Below are 21,713 nucleotides of genomic sequence, written 5' to 3' on the forward strand. Positions count from 1 at the left end.
GCGAGTCTGCAGGCTGCGGGTGCGTTTGGAGGACAGGAGACACAGGTCTGGCGGAGATGCCCAGAGGTGGTATCCGAGATCCGTCACAGGGTCCCCACTTCCTTTTATAGAGAAATAGCTGTTTAAAATCCTTTTTATGGAATGGGGCCCATACCGACATTGCTAAAACTACATTGTCTCTTCCCTTGGGGTTGGGGGTCCTGGCTTTACCCACTTTCCAGGTTTATTTCTGGGCAGCGGTCTTGATGTTGGCCTACTGCTGGTTCCAGGGCTCCAGAACCAATGCGGCCACTTGTCTGGAAGCAACCCTCCTGGGCTCTTTAATGGATCTCCGGGAACTTAATATACAGAGGCCCTCAGGCCGTTTCATCCCAGGTCCCACACGTATCAGGCTGAGAATTTGGAAGGCCACTACACAGTGCTTCTCCTCCTCGGGTCAACTGTCCCGGCTCAACCCTTGTAGGGTAACCCCAGACTCCATCACCTCCATACGATACAGGACCCCCAGTTCTGGGCACAGTATGGGGATGTTATGCCCACATGTACTCTCTTAAGCTTTTTACAACTGTCTCAGAGGTTCGGACTGCCGGGCTATTTCAGTACTTCCAGTTGTGTCATGCTGTTAGGGTTCCGTTCCCTAGGCCCCCCACCATTAAAACGGATCCCATAGAAGAAATGCTGCTTCCGAAGGACCTAGACAAGCCATCGTCATCCCTCTAGGATACCCTCCTGTGCACTGATATACCAAGGATGGTGAAATGATGGGATTACTGGAAAGCAGACATCCCCTCACTGGACAGGAAAGACAGGGAAGACTGGGAAAACAGCTTGGAACAGGGTCCGAAACTTATTTCCTCCAGAAATCAGTTGATTCAAGTCAAATTTGAATACTATACCCTAGAGAAACTGCATAGATTGTTCCCTGAAAGAGACCCTATATGGTCACGTTGTAGACTCCACCCGGGTTCCTATATCCATATGTTCTAGGAATGCCCTGTGATTGGGTCCTACTGGCAAGCTGTTTTCACTGAAATCAATCTTAGATTACAACTTACCCTGGTACCCACCCAGTCTCTAGCATTATTGGGATCCCTAAAGATGACCACCTTTCTTATCACTCTAAGCTTCTCATAGCATATCCCGGGCCATCTTATTGAGTGGGCACCCCTGGGCACTGCTCGGGGGGCCCCTGTGTGCACATGGGGCCCCATCAGGGCCGGTTCTGTCACAACCTTGCAGGATGTGGCAGAGGTGAGCTGGAGGGACTGCAGTGTGGTCTCTGCATGGACAAGTGACAACGATCAGCGCTGGGGCTGCCTGGTCCAGGAGTTGGGTGGTCACTTTTATTCTGCATGCGGGGCTGGCAATCACTTCTCTCTCCTGAATATTGGTAGCTCTGCCTCCACGGCAGCAGGTTGGGTGCACGGTGAAGTGCGCTGCCTATGTAGCTGCCTGTGCCGATCCAATCACTCACCATTCTCACCGGAGGATTCAGAGTCAACAGCACAGGACCTCAGTGTGCTGAAGACCCCTATAAACTGACCAATCCCCGCTTCCCTGCTGTGCCGGGGCTACCAACCCCACCCCCTGATGTGCGCACACACAGCATGCTGCTAGATAGGTGTGCGTGCAGCTGCAGCATGAAAACTGCAATTGGAGGAGAGCTAGAGGCTGGAAAATCTCTAAGTCCACCGTCCAGACATCCCCCTCAACATAAGAAATGTCCTTCTCTGCTGCTCCGAGCCGCTTCACTCTATGCAGTGCGAGACCAGCATGCCAGTCTAAACAGGAATCGCACCGCTTTCCTCTTCAAATCACATGCGATTCTTCAGCACTGCAAATTCAATCTGTATGGTCTAAATCACACCAAATCTACACCAAAGTGTAGCAGGACCCTTATTATTTTTTTGGCCAACCTAGAAGCAGATCACATGAGTGTTCACACCAATTCTGAAAATCACACTGCGGAGGGGAGCTGCCATCTAGACAAAGAAGGCCCGTAGACGGGGTGTATCTAGATAAAGGAAGGCCCGTAGACGTGGTGTATCTAGATAAATGAAGGCCCGTAGACGTGGTGTATCTAGATAAAGGAAGGCCCGTAGACGGGGTGTATCTAGATAAAGGAAGGCCCGTAGACGTGGTGTATCTAGATAAAGGAAGGCCCGTAGACGTGGTGTATCTAGATAAAGGAAGGCCCGTAGACGTGGTGTATCGGGATAAAGGAAGGCCCGTAGACGTGGTGTATCTAGATAAAGGAAGGCCCATAGACGTGGTGTATCTGGATAAAGGAAGGCCCGTAGACGTGGTGTATCGGGATAAAGGAAGGCCCGTAGACGTGGTGTATCTAGATAAAGGAAGGCCCATAGACGTGGTGTATCTGGATAAAGGAAGGCCCGTAGACGTGGTGTATCGGGATAAAGGAAGGCCCGTAGACGTGGGGTATCTGGATAAAGGAAGGCCCGTAGACGTGGGGTATCTGGATAAAGGAAGGCCCGTAGACGTGGTGTATCTGGATAAAGGAAGGCCCGTAGACGTGGTGTATCTGGATAAAGGAAGGCCCGTAGACGTGGTTTATCTGGATAAAGGAAGGCCCGTAGACATGGTTTATCTGGATAAAGGAAGGCCCGTAGACGTGGTTTATCTGGATAAAGGAAGGCCCGTAGACGTGGTGTATCGGGATAAAGGAAGGCCCGTAGACGTGGTGTATCGGGATAAAGGAAGGCCCGTAGATGTGGTGTATCTGGATAAAGGAAGGCCTGTAGACGTGGTTTATCTGGATAAAGGAAGGCCCGTAGATGTGGTGTATTTGGATTTTACAAAAGCATTTGACACAGTTCCCCATAAACATTTACTGTACAACGTAAGGTTGGTTGGCATGGACCATAGGGTGAGTACATGGATTGAAAACTGGCTACAAGGGCGAGTTCAGAGGGTGATGATAAATGGAGAGTACTTGGAATGGTCGGGGGTGGGTAGTGGGGTCCCCCAGGGTTCTGTATTGGGACCAATCCTATTTAATTTGTACATAAATGACTTGGAGGAGGGGGATGGGGGAAACAGCTCAATCTCTGTATTTGCGGACAATACTAAGCTAAGCAGGGCAATAACTTCTCTGGGGGGAGGGGCAATGGGGAAACCTTGCAAGAAGATCTGAACAAAAGAATGGGGAGAGGGGCAACTACATGGCAAATGAGGTTCAATGTAGAGACATTTAAAATAATGGATTTGGGTGGTAAAAATCTGAATGCAATCTATAGACTGGGGGGGGGGAGAACCTCTGGGGGGGATCTAGGATGGAGAAGGACCTGGGGGTCCTAGTAGATGATAGCAGCAGCTTGGCATTGCTGAGCCTAACAAAGCAAACAGAAGGTCCAGTGTAGGCACTGTTATAAATGTTATTACCGTAAGTTTATCTGTTTTATATACTGTTTTGTTTACAGCTGTTGCTCTTACGGTGTGTTCTTGAATTTATGGGGGACTGCCTGGGTGGGTTTTACGGATACCTCTGTGCCATGCCTACCCGGGGTTCTCGCTGCGGGGACCGGCCGTGGGTCTGCACCCATCTGGATGACTTATGGCTGCGCTTAAACTTGCCACCTGGAACGTCAGGGGCCTTGGTGCCGAACCCAAATGATTGGCTGTCCTTACCCCCCTTAAGTGCCTGCGAGTGGATGTCTCAATTCTTGTTGAGACCCACCACACAGGTCAATCCAAGCGGGTGCTTAGAAAACCCTGGGTTGGCTGGATGTACAGCGCCCCTTACACCTCCCATTCGCGAGGTATTGCCATCCTAGTTGCCAAAACTGTGCAGTTCCAGCTCCATGGCCTGCAGTCGGACCCACATGGTAGATTTCTATTTCTTCATGCCACGATGAGTGGCCTGACGGTACTTATCATGGCATTTTACATACCACCACCCTTTCAATTTCATGCTCTGCAGGAGGGTCTTACCTTTATGACCAAATTCCCCACAGTGCCCATTATTTGGATAGGGGACTTCAATATGACACTTAACCCTGGCCTTGACAGGCTCGGCACGACTGGCCAGACACCCCCCCACCTACACTACTAGATTCGGCAAATTCGAAGCAGAATTGGCCATGACTGACTCTTGGAGACATGAACACCCAACCAAAAGCCTTCTGCTTCACCCCCTCACGCCGTGCCATGTCCCGTATTGACATGGCCCTGCTCTCCTCTACCCTACTGCCCAACCTATTGGATGTGGGGTTCGACGCCAGGGGACACTGCGACTGCCATCGGCTGTACCTCCCCGCATCTGGAGACTGAACCCTTTCTGGCTCACTGTCATACCGGGCTCAGAGGAACTGCAGAGGGGGTTGGTCTATTTCCTTCGTACGAACCTAGGGTCTGCGCCCGCTGGGTCAGTGTGGGAGGCGTTTAAACTCAATGCCAGGCTGCTCCTGTTCACCCATATCAATAGATACAAGGCCACCTCCAAACAGGTACTGATACAAGCTGAGGAGTGCTTGAATTCCCTTGAACAACAATTTGTGGCTGATCCCTCGCCGGTACACGCCACCCAACTCCGTCTGCAGTCTAGGCTGACCGATCACCTACACTATGAAAAGGCAAAACAGGGTTTATTTTTTAGTAGACAACGCATCTTTGAACAAGACGAGTGAGCGGGTAAACTGCTAGCCTACATGGCCCACCTGGACCATAACCCCCCGGTAGTGGTCCAACTCCGCAATGAAACCGGAGACGTGGTCTCTGATCCCGATCTGGTGTTGAGGGAGTTTAAATTGTTCTATTCCACCCTGTACACCTCCACTTTGCGACATACATGCTCCGAACTCACCCAGTTCCTCCGAAGTATTCGGTTCCCCTCTCTCAGCCAGGTCCAAAGATCCCTCCTGGAGGCCCCCATCTCCTCCGATTGCATTGCTCGCCTCTCTCCCACCCTTCAAGGCGCCGGGCTCAGACGGACTGCCCCTAGAATTCTACACCCATTTCCAAGAAATACTGGTCCCAGAACTGCTCACACTCTACACTCAAATGTTCGACACAATGACTCACCCCGCCTCCATGGGTGAAGCCCTTATCGTCCTTATCCCCAAACCTGGTAAAGACCCTTGCTACCCGGAGTCATACCGCCCAATTTCCCTCCTGTAGCTGGACATAAAAATCCTAGCCAAAATCTTGGCCCTGCGACTCAAAGTTATTCTCAGCCTGATACACCCTGATCAGATAGGGTTCATGCCCAACAAAAATACTGCCTTTAATCTTCGCAGGCTCTTCATGAATGCGCAGACCACTCATGACAACACTGGATCGCGGGTAGTGGTGAGCCTTGACGCCGCAAAGGCATTTGACTCCGTTGAATGGAGTTATTTATGGGAGTGCTTGACCAACTTTGGTTTCGGCCCTAATTTTATCAAATGGCTTCAGCTTCTCTATAAGGCTCCCACTGCCCGGATCCAGGTCAATGGTAGAATCTCAGACTCTTTTCCCCTGTCCCGGGGAACTCGCCAGGGATGCCCACTGTCCTCCCTCCTCTACACCCTGGCGGTTGAACTGCGGGCCATTGCTATTCGGGATCACCCACACATTAGAGGTCTGCGGTCTGGCCCTCTGGCGGAAACCCAAAGTCTGTATGCGGACGACATATTGTTGTACCTAGAAGACTCGGGTCCCTCCTTGACGGCAGCTTTGCGGCTGATAGAGCAGTTTGGGAAATACTCTGGGCTGCGGATCAATTGGTCCAAGTCCCAGGTCCTCCCACTGGACCTGGGTGCCCCCTCTGTAGACCAGGCGGCACTACCCCTAGTCAGAGCAAGTCTGATAAAGTATCTGGGAGTACAATGCTCGCGATCACTGACAGACTACACTGTCACTCTCCTCAAAAATAAAACTCAGGCTTGGTCCCGTCTCCCACTTGGGGTGATGGGCCGTGTAAATTTAGTCAAAATGATCCTCCTCCCCAAGCTGCTCTATCTGTTCTGGCACGCTCCCCTGCGCATCCCACTTAGAGTCTTTAAGTCCCGGGAGGCCTCATCAACACGTTTGTGTGGGGCCCATCCCGTCATAAGCTCTCATGGAGCACCCTGAAATGTCCTTCCCATTTGGGCGGCACCGCCTTGCCGGACCTTTTCTTTTACTATCTGGCCTCCCAACTGTCCCACTTTTATTACTACAAATCAGACAGACAGAGATCGATACACTGCCTTGGTGTGCTCCTCACACTCGGATCAGGTCACACATCCATTCCGTCTCCTTATGCGCGGCACTCAGGGACTTCCCACCCAGAAGGGTAACATGTTGTCTCACCATTGCTTCGTCTGGCAACAGGCTATGTCCATTACTGGAGCCCCCAGGTTTCACTCCCACACCCCCCTTTGGGATAACCCCTCGCTCCCTGAATTGCTTACTATCCCTGACCGCTCCCAATGGATGACCAAGGGTGTTCTTTTTCTGTCCCAGGTCATCACTAACGGAATTAGCAGACCTTTTCAAGCCCTTAAGGACGAGTTTAGCCTCCCCAACCGAATGCTCCACCACTACTTCCAGCTCAGACATGCCCTTGGCTCCCAATTCGGAGCCGTTGCCCCCCAGACTTGAGACGCTCCCGCTCGTGACCGTGGTCCTTGGCGACGACCCTAAGAAAATTATATATCTTTCTTTTACACCAACCTGCTTACGCCGGGGGCCACCCTACATGCGTACCAACTTAAGGATAGATGGGAGGCGGATGTCGGGACTCTCGAGGGCGGGGACTGGGACATCGCGCTGAATGCTCTCAAGATGGGTTCCCCTAAACTATCAGACAGACTCACACACCTCTATATGCTTCATAGATCCTACCTAACCCCCATACGACTGTCCAAATTCAGACCCGGCCACAACCTGACATGTCCTAAATGCGGTGATCCCCAGGCCACGTTTTACCACCTAATGTGGTCATGCCCCATACTACAGGACTACTGGATACAGATTGTTGAATTCCTCCACGACCAAATGGGCTCCCCACTGACACACTGCCCCCGCCAATGTTTATTGGGAATTCTTCTAATACCCAAGGAGGCAAGAATCCCAACCACTTTCCTACAACAGACTATTTCTTGCCAGGATGCTGGTAGCCTGTACTTGGATGAGCCCATTACCCCCCACTGTCTGGAAATGGAAGGCAGCGGTCAACGCTACCCTTCCCTATAAGAAGTTGCTGTATAAACATAGAGGATGCCCAGACAAGTTTGCTAAGATATGGGATAGGTGGGTGGGGGATTCTGATACCTGTACAGAATAAATGCAACCCACAGCTGCTCCATTCCGAAACTACCAGGAACCTGTACGATATAACCAGTAAACCCTCATATGTGAAATGGGGGTCCCCGGCTGGCATTCCCGTGCCCCTTCCCTCTGGACGACCTCCTGCAGGGTATGCCGTGCATCTGCCCATGGCCCTCATTCTCTGAAGTCCTTCCCCCCCCCGACACACTGTACTACTATTGTAAATGTACTATTATAACTGAAAACAAAGAAACATTTTCTCAGTCCGTAATACCGTTAACAGCTGGTTTATTCTTGTATTTGGTGCATGTTGCACCCCACACGTGTTTCTATTGTCCTGTGTTTTTTTAACTGCTCAATAAACGTTCCTTTTTCCAAAAAAAACAAAAACAAAGCAAACAGAATATTGGCATTAAAAAGGGATCAACTCCAGAGATAAAACGATAATTCCCCCCTCTACAAGACTCTGGTCCGGCCACACCTGGAGTATACTGTCCTGTTCTGGGCACCAGTCCTCAGGAAGGATGTACTGGAAATGGGGTGACTACAAAGAAGGGCAACAAAGCTAATAAAGGGTCTGGAGGATATTAGATATGAGGAAAGGTTGTGAGCTCTGAACTTATTCTCTCTGGAGAAGAGACGCCTGAGAGGGGATATGATTTCATTATATAAATATCGGACTGGTGACCCCACAATATACAAATACCGGACTGGTGACCCCACAATATATAAATACCGGACTGGTGACCTCACAGTATATAAATACCGGACTGGTGACCCCACAGTATATAAATACCGGACTGGTGACCCCACAATAGGAAGGGAACTTTCTTTTGATACATCACGGGACACCGATACCCCCATGGGATCTGAACCTGGTGTTAACGATGGGCGCACCGGAGGGACAACATGTCGTACCCCCTGAACAAAGGAACTCACTAATGAGTGAGACGCCAGGGGTCGCTGAAAAAAATAAATAAATAAAGACAGCCAGAGCTGAAATCTGCCCCTTGATGGTGCTCAACACCAACTTCTGGTCTACACCTTGCTGAAGAAACAGCAGGATCCTGGAAATAGAAAAGGAGCATGTGGATGCCACCCCTTCTCCTCACACATGGAGATGTAGGCCTTCCAGGTACGATGGTATATCTTCCGTGAAGAAGATTTGCGCACCCTCAACATAGTCGGGATCACCGAGTCCGACAGACCCCGGTGTTCCTCAGCAACTGGCTTTCAAACAGCCATGCCGTTAAAGCCAGTGATGGTAAAGCAGGGTGAAAGATTGGACCTTGAGATAGGAGGTCCTCTCGCAGCGGCAGTAGCCAGGGAGTGTCTGCCACCAGACCCACCAGGTCTGTGTACAAGGCCCGCTGAGGCCAATCTGGGGCCACCAGGATTACTGGGATCCCCTCGGCTTCCACTCTGCGCAGCAGACGTGGCAAAAGTTTCAGCGGAGGAAATACGTAGATCAGCTGGTACTGATCCCACAGAGTCACCAGCGCGTCTGACGCGTCTGCCCACGGATCTCTTGTCCTGGACATGAATCTCGGCACCTTCCGATTGTGCCCGGAGGCCAATAGATCCACATCTGGTGTGCCCCACTTCAGGCACAGCAGCCTGAATATCTCCAGATGAAATGCCCATTCTCCTGGGTCCAGCATCTGTCGACTCAGATAGTCCGCCTGCCAATTTTCCACCTCCGTGATGTAAATGGCCGACAGGGCCGGAATGTGTCTCTCTGCCCACCGAAGTATGTGAGAGACCTCCCGAGCAGCGGCTGAGCTTCTTGTTCCCCCTTGGTGATTTATGTAAGGCACAGCCGTGGCGTTGTCTGACTGTATCCTGGTCGGACGCCCTTGAAGACACGGTCGACCACGTGTGGAGGCACAGCCTGATCACTCTCAATTCGAGCAGACTGATCGGCAACTTGGATTCTTCCGTCGACCAGAGGCCCTGAGCCGACTGAATCCCGATCACTCCACCCCAGCCAGACAGACTGGTGTCCGTAGTGACCACAATCCAATTCAGAGGAAGGAACGATTTTCCGGACTGAATCACCAGGGACCTCAACCACCAGATCAGGGAGTCCCTGACTGGTTGGCTCACCTGGATCTGCCAATCCAGGAACAACGGAGATTTGTCCCATTTTGTCAGTATCTCCTTCTGCAGGACTCTGGTGTGGAACTGGGCATAAGGCACTGCCTCGAAGGAGGCTACCATGAGCCCCAGCACTCACATGCAAAAGCGAAGTGATGACCACTTGTGGTTCATCAGTAGTTTGACCGCAGATCTGAGAGTCAGCAATTTGTCTGAGGGGAGAAAAACCCTCGCTTCCCTGGAGTCCAATAGTGACCCCAGGTACTCCACCACCGACTTCTTTAGGTTCAACAGCCACCCAAACTCCCGCAGAGTCTGCATGGTGATCGCCACATCCTCCTCTAATTCTGAGGCTGAAGAAGCTCTCAGGAGGAGATTGTCTAGGTAACCCACGATCGCGATCCTGCATTGCCGCAGCAACGCCAACACTGGAGCCAGTACTTTGGTAAAGACTCGGGGGGCTGATGCCAGGCCAAAAGGGAGAGCCACAAACTGGTATTGGGCTTCCCCGACTGCCAAACGCAGAAACTTTTGATGCCGAAAGCATATGGGTATGTGCAGGTCAGCATCCTGAATGTCCAAGGATGCCAGGGAATTCCCTTGATGGAGTGCAGCGACTACTGAGCGAACTGATTCCATTCTGAACCTCTGCACTTTTACAAAGTGATTGAGGGCTTTTAAATCCAATATTGGAGGTACCCCTTCCTTCTTGGGAACCACAGATTTGAGTAGAACCCCTGGAAGCATTCCGATTCCTGAACTGGAAGCATTCCGATTCCTGAACTGGTACAATCACCCCCTGATTTAGCAAGTCCCTCACCGCCCCTAACAGGGCCTCCCGCCGAACCGGGGAAGCAGGTATGCTGGAGGGGAAGAATCTGTTTGGCGGCCAAGAGAGAAACTCTATCTTGTAGCTTGTGGAAATCAGATCGCAGACCCATTGGTCCGATAACCGGGAGGTCTAACGGGCTGCAAACTCCCGAAGATGACCCCCCCACCCGAGACATGGGTGGGGGCAAACCTTCATGCGGTAGCACTTTTGTTCGCAGGCTTGTTAGGCTTGCGGTTCCAGGGGCGCTTCTGACCATCCGTGGGCGTCCTGTCGGGCTGGGGTTGTTTTGTCAAAGCACCGGGCAGACGAAAAAGCAGCTTGTGAGTGGAAAAGCAGGGCCCTTGCCTGTGGCGTGGCTCCTTAGCCTTCCTGGCCTGTGGGAGTAGTGTACTCTTACCACCCGTGGCATTTTTAATAATGTCATCCAACGAGGCTCCAAAGAGCCATCCGCCAAGGAAGGGAAGACCCATCAGGGCTTTCTTGGATGTCTGGTCAGCAGACCAGCATTCCAGCCAAATGAGGCGCCTCAGCACCACGGCTGACACTGAAGCCCTTGATAACAGTGGGAGAGTATCCAGGGCCACGTCACAAACGTACTTAAGGCCATGCACTAGTTGGTCTGCTAGTTCCACGCAGACCGGGGAGACGTTTTGCTCTCCCAATTCGCGGTGCAAAAGTTTTGCCCATTCAGTCAGTGTCTGCGACACCAGTGCGGATGCCAGTACAGGTGGCACAGCTGACCCCACAACCGTAAACAAGGAACGAGCCGCCGCCTCGGCCTTCCTGTCCGTGGTATCCTTAAATGCAGGAGTCCCCTCAGCCGGAATCGTGGTTACTTTATTTAACCTAGATACTGGGGAGTCTACGACCGGAGGAGCCGACCATTTCTTGAGAAGACTTTCCTCAAAAGGGGTAACGCACATGATTTTAGGGATTGAGAAGGTCCTTTGCGGCCAAACCCATCCCCTGTAGATGAACTTGTTAAAATAGGTCAAATACGGGAACACTTTAGGTGAACGTGCTGGCTTGCGGGACCCAAAAGGGACAGATACATCAGCAGAGGAATCCGCTGGCTCCTGGATCTTCAGGGTATCCCGCACAGCTGTGATAAGTGCTCCAACCAGCGCCTTGTCGCACCCGGACGGGGAATCATACTCACTGCCCGAATGGTCCTGGTCAGCCTCGTCTGATGGTCAGAGCAGGGGTCACCAGCCGCGGCAGGGCCCGAGTCTGCATCAGAGCTCTCCCTAGAGGACGGGGGGAGGGGGGGGGGGAGGGGCCTTTTATGCGCACCTTTCCTTCCACGCACCACCTCTATCTTTGCAACAAAGGAGTTAAGGACCGCCGTCAGGGTGTCCATGGGCACAGCGCCATCTGCAGGTGACCCGGTAGCAATAGCCTGGATTTCGGGGGAAGAAACACCAGTTTCTGAATGAATGAATGAATGAATGAATGAAATACTTGTATAGCGCACAATGCAAACTGAATCGCCTCTAGTTTCTGAAGCCATGCTGACCCTACCCTGTCTGCCACCTGCAAGGGGACTTAGGACAGTGAAGGTCCCACCCCCCTGCTGCCGCCGCATGGGGGGGGGGGGAGAAAATTGGGTACCTAGCGCCAGACTCACCACCCTGGGGCGTTCTGTGACTGTTACTAGCCGTGCCTGTAGTCCCCAGGAGGTTACCCAGTTGCAGAGTGAAGAAGCTGTGTCGGCAGCAGCTGTAGAAAATAGCAGTGAAACAATCTGCAGAGCTTGCACCAGCATTCAGGAAAGGGCCATCCAGCGTCCTGTATACACAGTGGACACAGGAAACAGCATGTGAGAGCACATGCAATGCTGTCACAAGGGAACTGTGGTGAAAAAGAGCACTTGGGCTACAAAAAAAATGGCCGCCAATGCAACTAATAGGAAAATCCTATGCAAAATGGCTGCTGAGGCTCACTAGGGGAACCTGCTTTTCCCACAGTCAAAATGGCCGCTGGACAGCGCCATGCAGTGACGGGAAAAAAAAAAAAAAAAAAAAAAAAAAAAAATCACAGAAACAGTGCTACCTGCAACCAGCAAGAACACCTCCACAGACACCTTCTTGAGACCCCCCAGACCGGGACCAGGACCATTGCCAGCCGCACAGAACCCCCTACAGGTGGGTTCATATGTATACCCCGGAGCATTGAAGCTCACCGACCACCTCTGGAGCTGAGGTATGTCGTGGCCTGCCGAGCCTTAGCTGCGGCCTGCGCACACTCGAAGGCCGGACTGGGGGGGGGGGGGGACGGACTACAAGGATAACTTAACCAGCCTGTCACCCAGCCGGCAGTTGATAGAAGATCCCAGGATCTTTCATAGTGCGCAAAAAAACACAGCAAACCTGCAGCAAAAAAAAAAAAAATGGACCAAAGGGCCCGCAGGGTTCCTAGGTCATTCTCCTTCAAAATAAAACTGAGGCTGCTGGGACAGCAGGGAGGGTTGGTTAGCACAGGGTCCACCCCTCGGGGCGGTACTAAAAGTTCTGTGTAGTGTGGTACAATTTTGCCTAGTTCTCCTAGTGGCAGGCTAACCAAAGCCATTTAGTTAGAGAGAGGAGCTGTGTCGGTCGGTGAATATAAGAGAAAGCTAGATACGCCATTTCTATGGGCCTTCCTTTATCTAAATACACCACGTAGCATTGTAAACAAGGAATTTCCCTGTTCTGCCTAGCAACATGACAGGGATCTACTGCTCCCAATGTTCTCTGCCATGTTCTAGTGAGCCCAACCGCCCCCCCCCCCCCCCCCTACAGTTAGAAAGCAGTGAGGGAACACAGATAACCCTTGATCGCCCTCTAGTGTTTAACCCCTTCCCTGCCAGTGTCATTTACACAATAATCAGTGCATTTTCATGGCTCTGATCACTGTATGAATATCACTGGTCCCAAAATAGTGTCAAAAGTGTCCGATGTGTCCGCTGCAATCATGATCAATTATTTTTTTTTTTTTAAAAGCAAGTCGCTGCCAATGCCAATTAAAAAAAAATGAACAATAAAAATGCCATAAATCTATCCCCTATTTTGTAGACGCTATAACTTTTGCGCAAACCAGTCAATATACTCTTCTTGCAATTTTTTTTTTACCAAAAATATGTAAAAATACATATTGGTCTAAACTGAGGAAGAAGTTAGTTTTGTTTTTGTTTTTTTATATTTATTATAGCAATAAAGTAAAAAATATTTTTTTTTTTTAAAAATGTATTTTTTTATTTATAGCACAAAAAAATAAAAATCGCAGAGGTGATCAAATACCACCAAAAGAAAGCTCTATTTGTGGGTGGGGGGGGGGAAGACTTCAATTTTGTTTGGGAGCCACGTCGCAATTGTCAGTTAAAGTGACGCAGTGCCGAATCACAAAAAGTGCTCTGGTCAGGAAGGGGGTAAAATCTTCCGGGGCTGAAGTGGTTTTAATGTTAAGTTTCCCAAGTCTAATTGTAATGCTGTCCTCTGTTAACCATGGAGGGGCTTCCGGTGATATGTCATGAGGATAAACACTGCAGTTTTGGTTACTGAAGCCCCCCCGATTCCCTCGTGAAGACTGAGGAGAAGAATAAATTCAATACCTTCACCATCCCCCATCCTTTGTAACCCAATGTCTTTCCTCATTCTTTATGGGGCCAATATGGTCGGTCCTCCTTTTTTTACTGTTTACATACTTAAATCCACTATATGTCTTTCATGCTCTATCTTTAGCCATCCTTATTGCACTCTTACATTTCTTGTTGCATTCTTTATAAAGTCTGAATGCTGATGATGATCCCTCAACCTTGTATTGTTTGAAGTCCTTCTTTTATATATATTTTTACATTGGAGTTAAGCCATTCAAGATGCATTGGCTAATGCCCTTATTTAATATGCTTTAAAGCAAACCCATCTCTCCTTCGTGTTCTTTGTTCCTAAGATTTTATCCCAATTTATGCCTTCTAGTAAGGTTCGTAGTTTAGGGAAGTTGACTCTTTTCAAATTCAGTGTTTTTGTATTCCCCTTATGTTTCCTATTTGTGTGATTTATACGGAAGCCAATTGACCTGTGATCGCTGTTCCCAAAATTGCCCCGTATTTCCACATCCGTGATCAGGTCTGTATTGTTGGTAATCAGTAGATCCAGTAACACTATTTCTAGTTGGTGCGTCTGCCATCTGACCCATGAAATTGTCCTGCAAGACATTTAGGAACTGGAGAGCCTTAGATGAATGCGCAGTTCCCTCCGCCCAGTCTATGTCTGGATAATTAAAAACCCCCATTATGATAACACTTCCCATCCTTGCTGCTAATGCAAATTGTGATAGGAGATCCGCCTCCTCCCTCAGGTTAGGGGTCTATAGCATACTCCCAGTATTATTTTCCCCTTAGCTTCATCCCTTTGGAGCTCTACCCATAAGGATCCCACCTCCTCCCTAGATCCCTTAGTGATGTCATCTCTCACATTCACTTGTACATTATTCTTGATATATAGACCCCTCCCCCCTTTTTACCCTCTCTATCCCGGTGATAAAGGGAATACCCTGGAATGTTTGCCAATAATGAGAGCTGTTGAACCACAAAATCCAAATCCTCCTCGTACAATAGTATCTCTAGTTCTCAGAAAGGATATCAGGGAACAGGAGAAAGTGCAGAGAAGGGCAAATAAGAGGCATGGAGGAGCTCAGCTATGAGGAGAGATTAGAGGAACTGAATTTATTCTCTCTTGGGAAGAGAAGATTAAGGGGGCATATAATCTCCATGTATACATACATAAGGAGGGATATGATCTCCATGTATACATACATAAGGAGGGATATGATCTCCATGTATAAATACATAAGGGGGATATAATCTCCATGTATAAATACATAAGAGGGGATATGATCTCCATGTATAAATACATAAGGGGGATATGATCTCCATGTATAAATACATAAGGGGGATATGATCTCCATGTATAAATACATAAGGGGGATATGATCTCCATGTATAAATACATAAGGGGGGATATGATCTCCATGTATAAATACATAAGGGGGAATATGATCTCCATGTATAAATACATAAGGGGGAATATGATCTCCATGTATAAATACATAAGGGGGGATATGATCTCCATGTATAAATACATAAGGGGGAATATGATCTCCATGTATAAATACATAAGGGGGGATATGATCTCCATGTATAAATACATAAGGGGGGATATGATCTCCATGTATAAATACATAAGGGGGAATATGATCTCCATGTATAAATACATAAGGGGGGATATGATCTCCATGTATAAATATATAAGGGGGAATATGATCTCCATGTATAAATACATAAGGGGGATATGATCTCCATGTATAAATATATAAGGGGGGATATGATCTCCATGTATAAATACATAAGGGGGGATATGATCTCCATGTATAAATATATAAGGGGGGATATGATCTCCATGTATAAATACATAAGGGGGATATGATCTCCATGTATAAATATATAAGGGGGGATATGATCTCCATGTATAAATATATAAGGGGGGATATGATCTCCATGTATAAATACATAAGGGGGATATGGTCTCCATGTATAAATACATAAGGGGGGATATGATCTCCATGTATAAATATATAAGGGGGGATATGATCTCCATGTATAAATACATAAGGGGGATATGATCTCCATGTATAAATATATAAGGGGGGGATATGATCTCCATGTATAAATACATAAGGGGGATATGATCTCCATGTATAAATACATAAGGGGGGATATGATCTCCATGTATAAATATATAAGGGGGGATATGATCTCCATGTATAAATACATAAGGGGGGATATGATCTCCATGTATAAATACATAAGGGGGGATATGATCTCCATGTATAAATACATAAGGGGTCCATATAGTGAACTTGGTGTCGAGTTATTCACTTTACAGTCAACAAAGAGGACAAGGGGGCGCTCTTTACGTCTAGAGGAGAAGAGATTTCATCTCCAAATACAGAAAAGTTTCTTCACAGTAAGAGCTGTGAAAATGTGGAATAGACTCCCTGCAGAGGTGGATCTGGCCGGCTCAGTAGATTGCTGGAAAGGTCGGGATTATTTCCTAAATATATAGAATATAACTGGATACTGACATTTATAGGGTAAGGTGATCCGGGGAATATCTGATTGCCTCTCTGGGATCAGGAAGGAATTTTTCCCCCTGCTGGAGTGAATTGGAGAATACTTTGCTGGGGTTTTCCCTTCCTCTGGATCACCTATGGGTGAAGGATCATGTATATGGGGGCTGGACGTGACGTGGGGAGCAGGGTTTCTGAGGGTTATGACATGACGGGGGGGGGTTCTGGGCGGTGGACACAACGTGGTAGCAGGGTTTCTGGGGGCCGGACGTAACGTGGGGGGGGGGGGGGGGGGGGTCAGGGTTTCTGAGGGGCCAGATGTGATGGGGGGGCAGGTTTTCCTTGGGGCCGGACATGATTCTGGGTACTGCAGAACTCCATAACCCACAATAGGATAGGATGACTCTCTCTCCACCATTCCTTCCTTGTAGCTCCATGTAGGCTGAAGGTGCCACCATGACATACAATGGGGGGGTGACTCCACCTGGAAGACACACAATGACACTACAATAGTAGAGAATGTCTCACCTTTCAGGGGGGGAAGTTTATGGAGCTCCCGATTCCTACTCAGGCTGAATCTGGAAGAACTCTGCCTGCGTTCCCTCTTCACCACCTGCCCACCGCCGCCATATTGGATCTTGTTGAGCTGGGTCGGAGGAGGAGCGCTGGGGCTGGGCCTTTTGTTCATTCCTGGCTGTACCTATATGAGGAAAAGTCCAACATTACACAAAGCCGACTTCCACTATAAAAAAGTAAAAACAAAAGAAATACATAAAAGTCATCAGTGAAAGCCCAACACGGGGAGGGAGAATCTCCCTCATTGGGGGACACGGCGGGGGGGGGGGTAGAATCTCCCTCATGGGGGGACACGGGGGGGGGAATCTCCCTCATGGGGGGACACGGGGGGGGGGGGGGGGAGGGAGAATCTCCCTCATGGGGGACACGGACATACAGTCCAACCTACAGCAGAGACAGAGAGGTGGAAGCCTCACCATACAATCCAACCTGCAGCAGAGACAGGGAGGTGGAGGCCTCACCATACAGTCCAACCTACAGCAGAGACAGGAGGTGGAGGCCTTACCACACACACACACACACACAACATTCCAGTGTGGCTGTACAGCGAGTCTGAATAGCACAGATCATAGTGGAATTCTCGGTCACCCTGTGCCCCCATTAGACACAGGGAAATGTACACATAAGAGGGGCCGGGGAAGCTGGACACTGAGTTCCTAGAGCTCTCCAAGGTAAGCAGAGTTCCACAAACCAGCCACCCAAAGTGACTCCTGTCACAAGGACAAAAAAAAAGGGAGAATAAAAAAAGAAGAGGAAGGGAGACGACACCTGCAAGAAAGGTCTCTCAATGCCCGATTATCCTTCAGGGTACTGTTGTTTCGGCAGACCCTCAAGAGAAAGGGGGTCCATCTGGTTTCGGCCAGGTGGAACGTGTGAAGTACCTCAGTCCCCGTTTGGAGCCTAATGCCCCAGGGGGATCAGGGTAAGGTCCTTCCCCAGTGAAGGACAGTGTAACACCCGTTCCACGTTTTGTGTCTCACGGTTTAGGTGTGCGCACTTTTTTTGGCACCAGGTACAGTTTCACAAGCCACTGGCTTTTCAAATAAAAAAATAATCCTTCAGGGTACAGAAATGTATCTGCCTGTCTGATGACAGGTGGCCTGAAAGCAAGGAATCTGTAGCAAAGTGCTATGGAGGAACCAGACAACATATTAATATACATGTGTCTGGAGGTGGTGAGCCATTCTGGGGGATGGTATCCACTAAATGATGGAGATGAAATCTATTGTCTTCATCTGAGGTCACCTGAGTCCCAGAACAGGGACACCAGGAGAAAACACTAGACCAGAACTAAGAGCCCATGCAAGGACTACCCTAAGAGTAAAAGGTCCCTGTCCAGGTAAGGGTCAGACAAAGCTGATCCCGGTTGACATAGTAGGTTAGAGGGTTCTTCTGGGGAAGGGCAACCCTGAGGTTAGGGACATAGAAGATGAGGAACACAGCAAGTTCTAATATATCATCAATAGGAAAAAAGAACAGATCATTCCCATAATGTATGAACATGTGTGGCCAATCACAAGTCGGGTGCACAGAGAAGTTGATGACAGGGAAAAGGAAGATGTAATAAAGCATGTTCTCTCTTCAGTTTTTTCAGATTAGACGGGATTAATAATCTTATCAGTGATACTGATGATGAGACTCCAGGAATGTGAACAGATCAGACAGCTTCCACCCACCAGTCCTTAGGGAACTTTACTCAGTTATAGCCAAGCCGCTATATATATCATTTATAATCCGCTTTACTGACAGGAAGGGTGCCAGCTGATTGGGATCACATTTGCTCTCCACCAATTTACAGGATGGAGATGTGTGCCAGGACACTCCAGACATCAATAGTATGGGAGGTATAGGAAGGAATGGAGAGAATGGGAGGAATGGGTAGGTATGGAGGGAATGGGAAGAAATTGAGAGAAATGGAGGTATGGAGAGAATGGAAGGGTATGGAGAGAATGGGAAGTAAATGAGGCAATGGAGGGAATGAAAGGAATGTAAGGTATGGAGAGGTATAGGGAGGCATGGAGAGAATGGAAGGAATGTGGAGGCATGGAGAGAATGGGAGGAATGTGGAGGCATGGAGAGAATGGAAGGAATGTGGAGGCATGGAGAGAATGGAAGGAATGTGGAGGCATGGAGAGAATGGAAGGAATGGGGAGGCCTGGAGAGAATGGAAGGAATGGGGAGGCATGGAGAGAATGGAAGGAATGGGGAGGCATGGAGAGAATGGAAGGAATGGGGAGGCATGGAGAGAATGGAAGGAATGTGGAGGCATGGAGAGAATGGAAGGAATGTGGAGGCATGGAGAGAATGGGAGGAATGTGGAGGCATGGAGAGAATGGAAGGAATGTGGAGGCATGGAGAGAATGGAAGGAATGGGGAGGCATGGAGAGAATGGAAGGAATGGGGAGGCATGGAGAGAATGGAAGGAATGTGGAGGCATGGAGAGAATGGAAGGAATGTGGAGGCATGGAGAGAATGGAAGGAATGGGGAGGCATGGAGAGAATGGAAGGAATGGGGAGGCATGGAGAGAATGGAAGGAATGGGGAGGCATGGAGAGAATGGAAGGAATGGGGAGGCATGGAGAGAATGGAGGGAATGTGGAGGCATGGAGAGAATGGAAGGAATGTGGAGGCATGGAGAGAATGGGAGGAATGTGGAGGCATGGAGAGAATGGGAGGAATGTGGAGGCATGGAGAGAATGGAAGGAATGTGGAGGCATGGAGAGAATGGAAGGAATGGGGAGGCATGGAGAGAATGGAAGGAATGGGGAGGCATGGAGAGAATGGAAGGAATGTGGAGGCATGGAGAGAATGGAAGGAATGTGGAGGCATGGAGAGAATGGAAGGAATGTGGAGGCATGGAGAGAATGGAAGGAATGGGGAGGCATGGAGAGAATGGAAGGAATGGGGAGGCATGGAGAGAATGGAAGGAATGTGGAGGCATGGAGAGAATGGAAGGAATGTGGAGGCATGGAGAGAATGGAAGGAATGTGGAGGCATGGAGAGAATGGAAGGAATGGGGAGGCATGGAGAGAATGGAAGGAATGGGGAGGCATGGAGAGAATGGAAGGAATGTGGAGGCATGGAGAGAATGGAAGGAATGTGGAGGCAATGGAGAGAATGGAAGGAATGGGGAGGCATGGAGAGAATGGAAGGAATGGGGAGGCATGGAGAGAATGGAAGGAATGGGGAGGCATGGAGAGAATGGAAGGAATGGGGAGGCATGGAGAGAATGGAAGGAATGTGGAGGCATGGAGAGAATGGAAGGAATGTGGAGGCATGGAGAGAATGGAAGGAATGTGGAGGCATGGAGAGAATGGAAGGAATGGGGAGGCATGGAGAGAATGGAAGGAATGGGGAGGCATGGAGAGAATGGAAGGAATGTGGAGGCATGGAGAGAATGGAAGGAATGTGGAGGCAATGGAGAGAATGGAAGGAATGGGGAGGCATGGAGAGAATGGAAGGAATGGGGAGGCATGGAGAGAATGGAAGGAATGGGGAGGCATGGAGAGAATGGAAGGAATGGGGAGGCATGGAGAGAATGGAAGGAATGGGGAGGCATGGAGAGAATGGAAGGAATGTGGAGGCATGGAGAGAATGGAAGGAATGTGGAGGCATGGAGAGAATGGAAGGAATGTGGAGGCATGGAGAGAATGGGAGGAATGGGGAGGCATGGAGAGAATGGGAGGAATGGGGAGGCATGGAGAGAATGGAAGGAATGGGGAGGCATGGAGAGAATGGAAGGAATGTGGAGGCATGGAGAGAATGGAAGGAATGTGGAGGCATGGAGAGAATGGAAGGAATGGGAAGGCATGGAGAGAATGGAAAGAATGGGGAGGCATGGAGAGAATGGGAAGGCATGAAGAGAATGGGAAGGGGCCCCACATCTACATGGAGAAGAAGCTGGGTACATGAACGGGTCCAGAGAGTAATAAATGACTCTGAATGGGGATCCTGAGGTTTTGTTTTGGGACCAATGCACTTTGATTTGCAATATAACGATACAGGAGGTTGGAACCAGAAGATGAGCATTTGCTGAGGATACCAAAGTATGGTGGGAAATAACTTCATCACAGGTTGTGACATCACTAGTGGAAGAGCGCACAGCATGTGACATCACTAGTGGAAGAGCGCACAGCATGTGACATCACGAGTGGAAGAGCGCACAGCATGTGACATCACGAGTGGAAGAGCGCACAGCATGTGACATCACGAGTGGAAGAGGAGATCCAATATTAAGAAATGTACCGTTACCCCACATTAGGAGGGGCTTCCCTGGAAGAATCCAGAGGGGTTTGTAGATCAGATCATGCAATGCCAAGCTGCAGTTGACAAAGCCAGCAGACTAATCTCATGCAGTAGGAAGAGCATACAATACATACACTCCAGTCCTTTACAAAGCACAGGGTCCCCCTTCTTCTGGATGTCAGTTTTGGTCACCAATTCTCAGGAACAATAATGTTGAATTAGAACTCATCAAGAAAAAGGGCAAATAAAATAAGGCCGCGTACACACGGGCGGACTGTTCGCCCAACCTTGTCCGCTGAACAGTGTTTGGGCGGACAGTCCGCCCGTGTGTGGGCTTTCAGCGGACAGTTTCAGCGGACAGTTGGACGGACAAAGTCTTTCGGAAATTCCGAAAAACTGTCCGCTGAAACTGTGTTTGAGCGAACAGTCCGCCCGTGTGTAGGCTACTTTCGAAATGAGCAAACTGTTCCCGCTCGGAAAGTCCGCCCATTTCGAGCGCGTGTACAGGTAGGCGGGGCCCGCGAAGGAGACGTCGCGGGCTCCGCCGCCTGGAATGGGCTTAAAGGGGAACCCCAACGCCGAAAAAAATCGGCGTGGGGTCCCCCCC

The 21,713-nt window shown here is 49.4% G+C and overlaps 1 protein-coding gene across 4 annotated transcripts in view; it reads right to left on the reverse strand.

Annotated features, from left to right (window-relative positions):
• Positions 1-16,994, reverse strand: part of LOC143989371 (serine/threonine-protein phosphatase 2A 56 kDa regulatory subunit delta isoform-like) — a 93,268-nt gene extending 76,274 nt beyond the window's left edge. For all 4 annotated transcript variants that reach the window (XM_077489474.1, XM_077489472.1, XM_077489471.1 and 1 more), the window contains exon 1: positions 16,814-16,994. In XM_077489474.1, the coding sequence (XP_077345600.1) occupies positions 16,814-16,973 (160 nt within the window). In that variant the 5' untranslated portion in view covers positions 16,974-16,994. The remainder of the gene's footprint in view (positions 1-16,813) is intronic.
• Between the last annotated feature and the right edge of the window lie 4,719 nt (positions 16,995-21,713).

The sequence above is a fragment of the Lithobates pipiens genome, unplaced genomic scaffold (assembly GCF_037356315.1).
Source record: "Lithobates pipiens isolate NorthernLeopardFrog02 unplaced genomic scaffold, aLitPip1_a1.2 Scaffold_18, whole genome shotgun sequence".
In the NCBI taxonomy this organism is placed as follows: domain Eukaryota; kingdom Metazoa; phylum Chordata; class Amphibia; order Anura; family Ranidae; genus Lithobates; species Lithobates pipiens.